This window comes from Micromys minutus (assembly GCF_963924665.1).
Source record: "Micromys minutus genome assembly, chromosome: 10".
Lineage (NCBI taxonomy): Eukaryota > Metazoa > Chordata > Mammalia > Rodentia > Muridae > Micromys > Micromys minutus.
In genome coordinates this window covers 45,316,971-45,327,291 of record NC_137979.1, presented here as the reverse complement: position 1 = coordinate 45,327,291, position 10,321 = coordinate 45,316,971, and the positions used below count along the sequence as shown (strand labels likewise).

General features: G+C 43.4%; 1 protein-coding gene across 1 annotated transcript; it reads right to left on the bottom strand.

Moving 5' to 3' along the window:
* Positions 1 to 2,641: 2,641 nt before the first annotated feature.
* ZPBP2 (zona pellucida binding protein 2) lies at positions 2,642 to 9,526 on the bottom strand (the record flags this gene model as incomplete). Its single annotated transcript, XM_080922433.1, has 8 exons — positions 2,642 to 2,736; positions 3,240 to 3,420; positions 5,384 to 5,466; positions 6,087 to 6,305; positions 6,865 to 7,026; positions 8,166 to 8,291; positions 9,285 to 9,350; positions 9,478 to 9,526. The coding sequence occupies 8 exons, from the start codon at positions 9,524 to 9,526 to the stop codon at positions 2,642 to 2,644; spliced, it is 981 nt and encodes a 326-aa protein (XP_080778559.1).
* Positions 9,527 to 10,321: the final 795 nt, after the last annotated feature.

Sequence of the window (10,321 nt, the reverse complement as noted above, 5' to 3'; positions counted from 1 at the left end):
ACAGAGACACAAATATAGATACAGACACACACACATGTACACAGACACACACATACACACACATACACAGACACACGCACATGCACACACAGAGACACATACATACACAGACACACACACAGAGACACAGATATAGATACAGACACACACACACATGGTCTCATACAGCACAGGCTGTCCTTGAACACCCCCCCCCTCAGTGCTGGGGTTACTGTGGAGTGGTTGTAAATCTATCCTATCTGTCTGTCAATATGGAAATGACAGCCATCAGAGCCAGTGCAGGGCTCTGAATAGCAGCTTTGAAATTTGACCCTTTATGACTTCATTCCCCGTGACTGCTCTTTATTTACTGCGTGTTAATTCTTGTCTGGTTCTAGGAATTGAATCCAGAGCCCAGTGCATCAAAGGCTGGCACCAGCACCCGTCACTGAGCTACACCTGGCTTCCTTATTGCTCCCCTTAGCAGGCAGTTTCCAGGACACAGTGGACCGGAGGCCACAGGTATGTCTCCATGGTAGAGTACTTGTTAGTATATGTGAGACCTTGGGTTCTATCCCTAGCATTGCCAAACAAAACCACTAATACCCAAACCAAAACAATGAGGCAAAACAAGCCCCCCAAATTTCCAAAAACCCATAATGTTCTTGTGTTTTGGGAAAGATGAAGTGTTAAGGGAAGAGTTTGTACACAACGACAAGAAAGGGTTTGTTCAAATACGAGTTCGAACATTCCTTTTGAGTGCCCGTCTCACTCCAGCACCGGCTGGCCTGGAAGTCACTGGCTTGAACCTCCGATGATTTCTGAGTGAATGCCACCCATCACTTTAATAGGCTAACGGAAAATCATATGATCACGTGAACAAGTGCAGGGTCACTAACACAACACTAAGAATACTATTCAAATCAGGTTGGTACCCATGAGCCAAGGCAGCGTGGTACGGACTACAGGACAGACAAATGGAGGGTGAGGCAGGGTTCACTGATACCAAAACTTTGCTCCGTGAGACAGTGGGAAGGGAATGAAGCACAAACCCCAGGAACAGTGAGCATCTCTGTAGAGGTGTCTAAAATTCTGGACCAGAACATACAAAGAGCTCCTAGATCTCAACAGGAAGACAGACGATCCAATAAAAAATGGCAAAAAAAAAAAAAAAAAAATCTGGACACCCCAGAATAACTGAGGAGCACAGAGCAAGTGACCACAGGACAAGATGCTCAGCATTAAATGGCTAGAGGGATTTGGAGTAAAACAAAAGGGAACCCCCTCCCTCTCTTAGACTATTCATCTCTCACTCCCAAAGCCACAGTACTGATGGTGGTGAGAAGGAACAAGACCACCATGGTAAGCTACTTTGTTTGGCAGCGTGTTTGTCTCTTACAGAACGAGACAGTCACCACCTCAGCCAGCAACCATGCTCCTCGGTATTAACTCGGCAGAGCAGACAACGGTGTCCACACAGACCCGCCCACTCATGTTCACGGCAGCTTTACTTACACCCTGGAACATTACTCGGCGGTGAAAATAAGCTATGAAGTCATGGAAAGATGCAAAGGAACCCAGGATGCATCATGCGGAGTGAAAAGAAGCCAGTCCGAAGAGGCCACACATCTTATAATCCCAGCAGTTATGAAAAGACAATGAGAAGATGAGAAGTTGCCAGAGATTCGGGATGGAGGGAGAGGCAGAGAGGGGAGCAGGTGAAGCGTGGCGGGGTTCCAGGGCGGCGACACCATTTTTCGTGAAGCCAAATGGTTAACACATCACTATGCATTTGTCCAAACCTGTAACATGAGGAATGAAATCTTAATGTGAGCCATGGACCAGCGGGAAATTAGTAGGGGGTGTGTGGGAGGGGTGGGGGGACAAGGGTACATGGAGGAACACATGTGACTGCAGACCTCCTCCTTCATTCTCTGTAGATCTAAGCCTATATAAAACACCACTCCACTGTTAGGAATTAAAAGCAAAGGGACTAAGGTAACTCCTTTAGTAATAATTTCCAAAGTACTATAGTTATTGGAGAGATGGCTCAGTGGTTAAGAATCGCTGTTCTTCCAGAGGACCTGTGTTCAATTTCCAGCTCCCACATAGCAATTCACAACCTTCGCTAACTCCCGTTCTGGGGAAATCCAATGCCTTCTTTTGATCTCTGAAGGTACTAAGCATGCATGTGGTTCACAGACATACGTGCTGGCAAAATAACCATACATACAAAATACATCTGAGAAACAAATTATAAAGGGGTACTATATATGTCTTGATAGAAGCCATTTCAAACACATTAATATATGGAAAATAGAATTTTTTTATTATAGTATACTTTGCTACTCTATTTGACCTTAATGCCAGGTACAAAGCATGCTTCAGTTTGTAGAAAGCAGAACATATTGATTTAAAGAGTCCACTAACACTTGAACTCCCCCGGCACACCGGAGGCGCTGAGTTAAATGCCTTCTCAGAACCTACTTTTTTGTTTATTCCACATAAGCTACTTTCTGCTGTTTCTAGAATTGGTACTTCCAAAGCTTTGCTCTTACTGGTCTTGCTTTACGGAGGTAGCTACGATGCTCTCCGATGTGAGCAGATCTTTGCCCCCACCTTTAGAGGCAAACAACCACGCCTTCACCTCTGTTCTTGAAGTTTATAGGCAAGCTTTAGCTCCATAGTCACGGACAGAGGCACAGGTCTGACAGGTGACATCCACATCAGGACTGAACATCCCAGGACTGCAGACCACTGCAAGGGAAAGGCAGGCTGCCAGTCAGTGTGGTTTACAGACACCTGGTGTCAACAATACAGAGGTGTCTTCAATGTTACATTGTTCCTACGTAGGCTATCCACACCTGCTCAGCCAATTAAGTGGTAAAGAGGTCCTCAGACTTTGTAATGTGATAATCTCAGAAACAGGAGCGTTAGACTACTATAGTTCCCTTTTGCAAGGCCTTCTTCATGCCTCGCTTTTAAGTGCCCGTCCGCAGTTCGACCCTCTGCTCCCTGGCTCTGTCTCCCAGGCAGGACCATACTGTTCCCTTGCACAGAGCGCTTTCATTGGTCAGAACACTGCAGAAGTGTTTTGTAATGCAAGAGAAAACAATGAGAAGAATATACACTAGGATGATTATATGCAGAAATCTGGCCTTTCATTCACTTCTCTTCCCAGTGGAAGAACGGATGGAAAGATTCTGCTCGATAACCTCTGGGACATACAGACACATACACATTTGTAATGTCATAGTTACCACAACAGCTGGCGCAATTGCTGTGTAGGCCTTCGTTTTTCCCAAAGCCTGGCCGACAATTGTCTACACGTGTCACTTCAAAACTGTGGTCCACAAAATGCATGGCTGGGACAGTTATATTAAAATGATGGTGCAGGATGTATGCTTGGCTCCGGAAAAATTCTTCTATCCGGTCTCTTGCCTAAAATTTAGACATACTAGAGAAAATTATAACTCCTAACATCAATAATCAAAACCCTTCTCATGAATTATAGGCCGTAAAACCCAGCAGAAACATTTCCTACTCTTTAGAGCAAGGTGCATTGGATGAAGTCCTGAAAGTCTATGTTAAAGCCTAAAATTAGTGCCTTTGACTTTGTTCATTGTTGTTAATTTGTACAGGGAGTGGCTAAGGAAAAGTTATAAAAACTTATTGTGGGGGGTGCTGGAGAGATGGCTCAGTGGTTAAGAACACTGACTGCTCTCCCAGAGGTTCTGAGTTCAAATCCTAGCAACCACATGGTGGCTCACAACCATCTGTAATAGGATCTGATGCCTCTTCTGGTGTGTTTGAAGACAGTGGCAGTATACTCCTATACATAAAATAAATATATCTAAAAAGTAAAAACAGCTAAGTAAAATAGAAACCAGGGCTTTAATCTGGGCAGTATAAACTGACTATGTGAATCTGGCTTTGGGATAAACTGTAATAATGACTAAGCCTAACCAAGTTTTTTTTTTTTTTTTTTTTTTTTAAGCCCCACCAAGTTCTTCTTATAAACTGCACAAAACGTTACCAGCACAGCCTCGGGAACAAGACAGGAGAGTACAGAACATTTTCTGCCTATGCTCTTGGCCTCTGGAGGCCCCGGCGGGAGACCAACCTCCACCTTTCCTATAGATGCAAATTTGGAAGGGCCACAGCTCTAACCTGTGGTAACTTGACTGTGAGGTTTTTCTTCCGGCCACTGCCTAACCATTTAGAAAATGAAGCCTGGCAGTGGTGCCTCACACCTTTGATCCCAGCCCTCTGGAGGCAGAGGCTAGCCTGCTCTACAGAGCTAGTTCTAGGACAGAGCTACACAGAGAAGTCCTGTGTAAAGTCCCCCGAATAAAACTAACTAACTAACTGACTGACTGACTAACTAACTAACTAACTAAACTGACCAGGGATCCATTCTTTCTGTTATAAATGAAATACATAACACAAGTCTGGGACCTATCTAATATCCCAGAGGTACTATTTCCAAAACCACACACCAACGTGGCAACAATTTCCATTCAAAAGATTGAAGTGGGCTGGTGAGATGGCTCAGGCGGTGAAGGTGCTTGCTCCAAGCCTGGGGACCTGAGCTCCATCCTGAGGATCCACATACTGGAAGGAGAAAACTGACTCCTGATGTTTGTCAAGGAATTTATCTCTCTCTGTGGTAACTATTTCTCTGTAATAAAGCCACTTGGGGACTGTCAAGACAGCTCGCTGGTAAACATCTGCTGAGAAACCAGAAGACAGATTTGACTCCTGGAACCCAAACAGGAAGGAGGGAGCCAATTCCTGCCAGAGGTCTTTTAATGTTGCATGTGTGCTTTAACATCTAAGTGTGATGAACAAACATGGAAACATGATTTAAAAAAAAAATTAGAAGGGGCAGGAGAGATGGCTTAGTGGTTAAGAGCACTGACTGCTCTTCCAAAGGTCCCGAGTTCAATTCCCAGCAACCACATGGTGGCTCACAACCATATGGAATCTGGTGTCCTCTTCTGGTGTGTCTGACAGCTACAGTGAATTCATAAAAATAAAATAAATACATCTTTTTTAAAAAATTAGAAGAAATAAATTTGAACTATTCCTTAAAAAACTAGAGCAGTATTATTTTGTTTCTGATATATGTCTATGTGTATATATATATACATATATATCCTGAGATCTATATATATGTATGTATGTGTGTATGTGTACACATACGTAGGTGTATACACACCATGGTTTGCATGTGGAGGTCAGAATTTTCCTTTTATTTTGAGTTAGGTTTTCATGTAGGCTAGGCTGGTCTTGAACTCACTGTGTACCTGAAGATGACCTTGGACTGCTATTAATAAGACAAAATATTTACTAAAAGCTTTGTGGGTCCTCCCAGTGCTTTCCCCTCACCATGGGAGCTCACCTTGAGGATGTTGTGATTGGTGATGTCCTCACAGTCGGTAATGCCACTGCACATACTTTTCCAGCCTGGGGCAAAAGGATTCACTGGAGAGGAAGACAGACAGGTACACGCCAGCTTCTAAAACGTGCCAGGCACTTCAGTGAAGCCCCGGGAGCTTTGGTTGGTATGCTGGCATCCACCCGTCTGACCCAGCTATCTAAACAGAACAGTGAGGCTAGGCATGCAGTTTGAATAACACATGCACTGTGACTTTATCTGGGGGCTCATGGAAGTAACTACAAGGCTTGGAAATAGAAATACATTGCATCTGGTGCATCTGGTTACTCCCTCGTTAATTCCTCAAAAACAAAAACAAAAACAAAAACAAAAACAAAAAAACAAAAAAAACCAAAAAAAACCAAAAAAAAAAAAAAAAAAAAACCCAAAAAAACGATAAAACATCGTTCCTAAAATCCTATGAGAAATTGTAAGTAGAAACTTAGCTGCATGGTTAAAAGCTATGTCAATAAAATGATACTGACTTTAAATAATAAGCAATATATTATATTCTAAAACCAACCAGGCAATAGTGTATATTAGTGCTTAGCAAACACCTCAGACTTACTATGTAGGAGACATCTCACATTTACATGGCAACTGATTTTTATCATTTATTATGGTTTTGGGTCAAAGCCCTAAGATTAACGTTGTAAAGCTGTCTCACCTTGAAAGGCTATGAAGAGCTCATACACGAAGCCACGCTCTGGGATTTTAACAGAATGGCACTTGTAAGATGGCTCTATGACATGGCACAGCAAGTCAGAGATCAAGTTATCCAGGACTTTCTTCAGCACTCTGAAGAGCAGGTCATTATATTTTCCTAAACAGGATTTTGTGGTGAAGCGCACGGCCATGCGGTAAGAGTAATCAGGCTCACGGTAGGCTTTAAAGAAAGACGAGAATAAAAACAGTTGCATTTTGCATTCGTTTCTGTTCTCCCCCCCCCCCAAAAAAACATGTAACAGTCAACATCACTGATCTTGCAAATCAGTTTTGAGATTGTACTCATCTAGTAAAACATTCCATTACACAATACATATATAACTAATGATTTTAGTAACCGCCCCCCATCATTGTCATTAGATGTCTATGTACTTAGGAGAAATGGCTACGGTGTGGTAATAATATGGGTAAGTTAATAGTGTTAAAAAGCCATTGGGGCTGAAAAGATGGCACAGCAGTTGGGAGCTGTGGTTCCCAGCTTCGTCCACCAGATGGCTCACGGCTACTTGTAACTCTATTTCCAGGGCACCAGATGCCCTCTTCTGGCCTCTGTTAGCACCTGCACTCACATGCACATAATACACACGTGCACGCGTGCATGCATGCAGGTGCACACAGACAGACATAACAAAATAAATCTTAAAATGTAAAGATGTTTTTTGGGGCACTGGAAAGATGGTTCATGTACTTATATTATTTTTACATAAATATATTATTACCAAAGACCAGAAACTCATATTTCTTCTTTATTGTAGTTTCTCCTTGGGTTTCTGCTTTGATAGTCTTATAGGAAAGAGTACATGAGTATCGTCCAGATAATGACTCCATGAAATTTTTCAGTACCAGGTCTCCTGCATTCGTTATATTTATTTGGCTATTCCCTAATCAGAAAGAGGAAAGTGCTTGGTTATTCAACAGGTAACTTAAACATTATTCAGTAAACTCAGGGCTATAAACATACATGCAAAAATTAAAAGTTAACAGACTGAACTTTGGGAACCCAATAGAAGGTTTTTTTTTTTTTTTTTTTTTTTTAAAGGCAGGGTCTCACTGCGTAGCCCTGGCTGGCCTAGAATTTTCTATGTAGATCAGGCTCAGAGAGATCTGTGTGCCTCTGCCTTCTGAGTGCTGGAATTAAAGGCATGCAGCCCCATGCCCAACAGCTGGGGGGGGGACCTTAATTTCTATGTTACTCCATGAAAGAGCTACATAAGCCACGTACACTGGTGAAATTGATTTTCTTTATTTTTATCTATAAAGACATTTATAAAATTTCTGTATTTCCTGACGTCTAGTTTTGACTGATTTATATCAGTAATTTGGTAAATTTTATATCTATGCATTTTAATATTTATATAAATAAATTTATATTATATATATGCAAGACACAAATGAATGAGGCTGATATCCCAAGGTACTGTTCTAACATAAAAATTACATATTGATTATCTCACATTACTAGCGTTTCATGGGTAAACTGTAGTACTTAGGAAAAACTTGAAGTGCAGCCCTATAAGAACTGCCTCAGGGTAGCCAGACAGCACAGAGGAAAACTGTTTGAGAGGGAGACTCTGGATTCAGTCCCAAGCACAGGGAAACAAAAGTAACAAAAAAACCTATCTCTTTGGTTAGCCTAGGCCACCTTCAAACTTGTAATTCTCCTGCCCCAACCTTTGGAGCGTTGTGCCCACAGGGCCTATGACATCCTTTGCATCTGCTTTAGTTTTTACATAGGAAGAACTTAAGTCACAGGCCAAGAAAAATTACAATTGGTCTAAGTGTTGAGAAAATTTAATTGCAATTAAAATTAAACTTATTGGGTACAGAGAGATTGCCCAGTGTTTAAGAATACTTGTTGCTCTTGCAGAGGATCTGGGTTCAATTCCCAGCACCCACAAGGTGGTTTATAATCAGTAGTAATTTCAGCTCCATGGGATCAGATATCCTTTCTGACCTCTGAGGGCACTGGACAATCATGTGAAGCACACATATGCATGCAGGCAAAACTTAAATTATTTACCTTTTAATGTTTTCTCATTTGGCCCAATCCATACGTAGGTGGGATCCACGGTTTCTTTATTAGCACGATCAATATCCATACAAATAAGGACAGGGCTATTCTGATGTACTTTTACATATATTTTTACTGTGACAAAATAGAAGTCTACATAATTACATTATACAGCAAAATAAAGACTCACACACTTCTAGACAATGATACCAGTTCGTTATTTCTGGATTTCAGTACTTAAAAAAGTCTTCATAACATGTTGAATGGTAGTTGTCACTCAGAATGAAATCCCTTTTGCTCCCCATAGTGAGCATCTAAGCTGTACTTTGTCGGCAGTGTTTTTTATTCCGTGGCAGTCTAGAAAGGTGTAGGTTAAGTCCCTTTTAATGTGCACATTAATAAATCGCTCCAATAAGGGGAGACTGAAAGGATCATGGAATTAATGTTCACAGGATGTGAACTAGACCGACCAACTATTTCAAAACTGAAAACTTGGTATTTCACGTAAGCTTCCTGTTGTCCTGTGCGGGTGCTTACTAGAAAGGTGTACTGCAGTGATCTACAGCGACTCAGTTGGATAGTACATGGTCTCATAAGATACTTATTATAAGGCCCAATCATTGCCAGGATCAGAATCTATAAAACCTATTGTACAGTTTGGTGGTGCAGTGGTGGTGTCGGGAAGGGAAAGGGCTTAAATGTGGAGACGTTCTAAACAGAATGCAATGAAGTGGCTCAAAGTCATTTCAAAATTGGACCACTACTTTTTTTTTCCCTCTGAGTGTAGGAAAACTATAGAGAGTAACACTGGAGCTGAAACTTGGTGAATGAATAGGGCTGGTTAATACAAGAGGGAGAGAAGAGCCTTCCAGAAGGACGTCCACCCCACTAAGTGGCTTTGTCCATTACAAAGCAGAAGTATTTGAAAGAGAGACGTGGTATCAGAGTAGTAGATCTGTGGTGAATACTGGAACACAAGACTAGGTTTGAGGGCGATGATGCAAACTTCCCGAATTGCAGAGCACAAGATGCTCTCCTGCCTAGCTCCCTTTTCCCTACTTGAAGAACCTAAGCGGGTGCATCCCCAGCTCTTGGGACAGGCCTTGCATGAGAAGAGGCACGTATTACCTGGGTGCCCTACCGTGCCGTAAACAAAGCCTTTGTTACTGAATAAGGAAGACCGTTGCGATCCAACTGCGGAGGAAAGAAAACCTCTGACTTATTAGTGAGTGTTTGGAGGACCCACGGTTCAGGGAAGGGCAGGGCGGGGCGGGAGGCGAAGAGGGCGGGGCGGGGGAGGAGCCTGAGGACCAAGCCCCACCTCCTGTGAGAGACCAGAGCACCGCGGAGAGTATGGCCCACGCGAGCATCACGGCTCACGCACAAGCGGCGACAGCTGGGCTCCCTCCTACCTCAGGCCAGGCCCAACGCCTCCCCATCGCTCCTCTACAGAGCGAAGCAAACCGCCGAGGGCATTTCCCCTACCGGTCCCAGGCTACCACGGGGGCGGCTGTGCCCGAGAGCCTGTGTTCCGGCTTGGCACGAGGGGCGGGGAAAGCGCTCGCTGATGGAGAGTCCCGCCCCTTGGCGCATGCGCAGTCGGGGGTGCTGCTCGCTGCGCCTCTTTTCGCATCTCGCTTTGGGTACCCTGTTCCCGCGTTCTAGCTCTAGTCGGCCTGGTGGTGTGGAGAGAAGAGTAAAGGAAACGAACTCAAGACTTCCGGGGACTTCCTCAGACTCGAGGCTAAAGGAACTGATGAGAGAACACAGTGGGTCCCAAGGACGGTGGTGGTTGCGCCGAGCAGCGCGAGGATGCCATAGTTTGGGGATCTGAAGAAGGGAGGTTGTGAGAATTTCCTAAAAAAACGAGGGCTCACCTCGGGAACCCCCTATTCTGACGTGATGCTAGGGTTGCTGGATCTGTCAAAACGTCACATTCAGCTTTTACCTAATTGCATTCTTCTGGCACACAAAACCAAGCCCTCTGTGCTTCAGAAGGGTGCCCTCAGACCTTCCCACCAGGAAGAAGGTTAAACCTTTATTTTTCACATTAGAGTATGAGATGATGTAAGGGACACCCCCTCATGCAAATTTATTCGGAAGTAACTTTGTTTTAGAAAACGGGCCCCATCGAAAGGCAAGAGCGTATGATCTTTTCCTCAGCT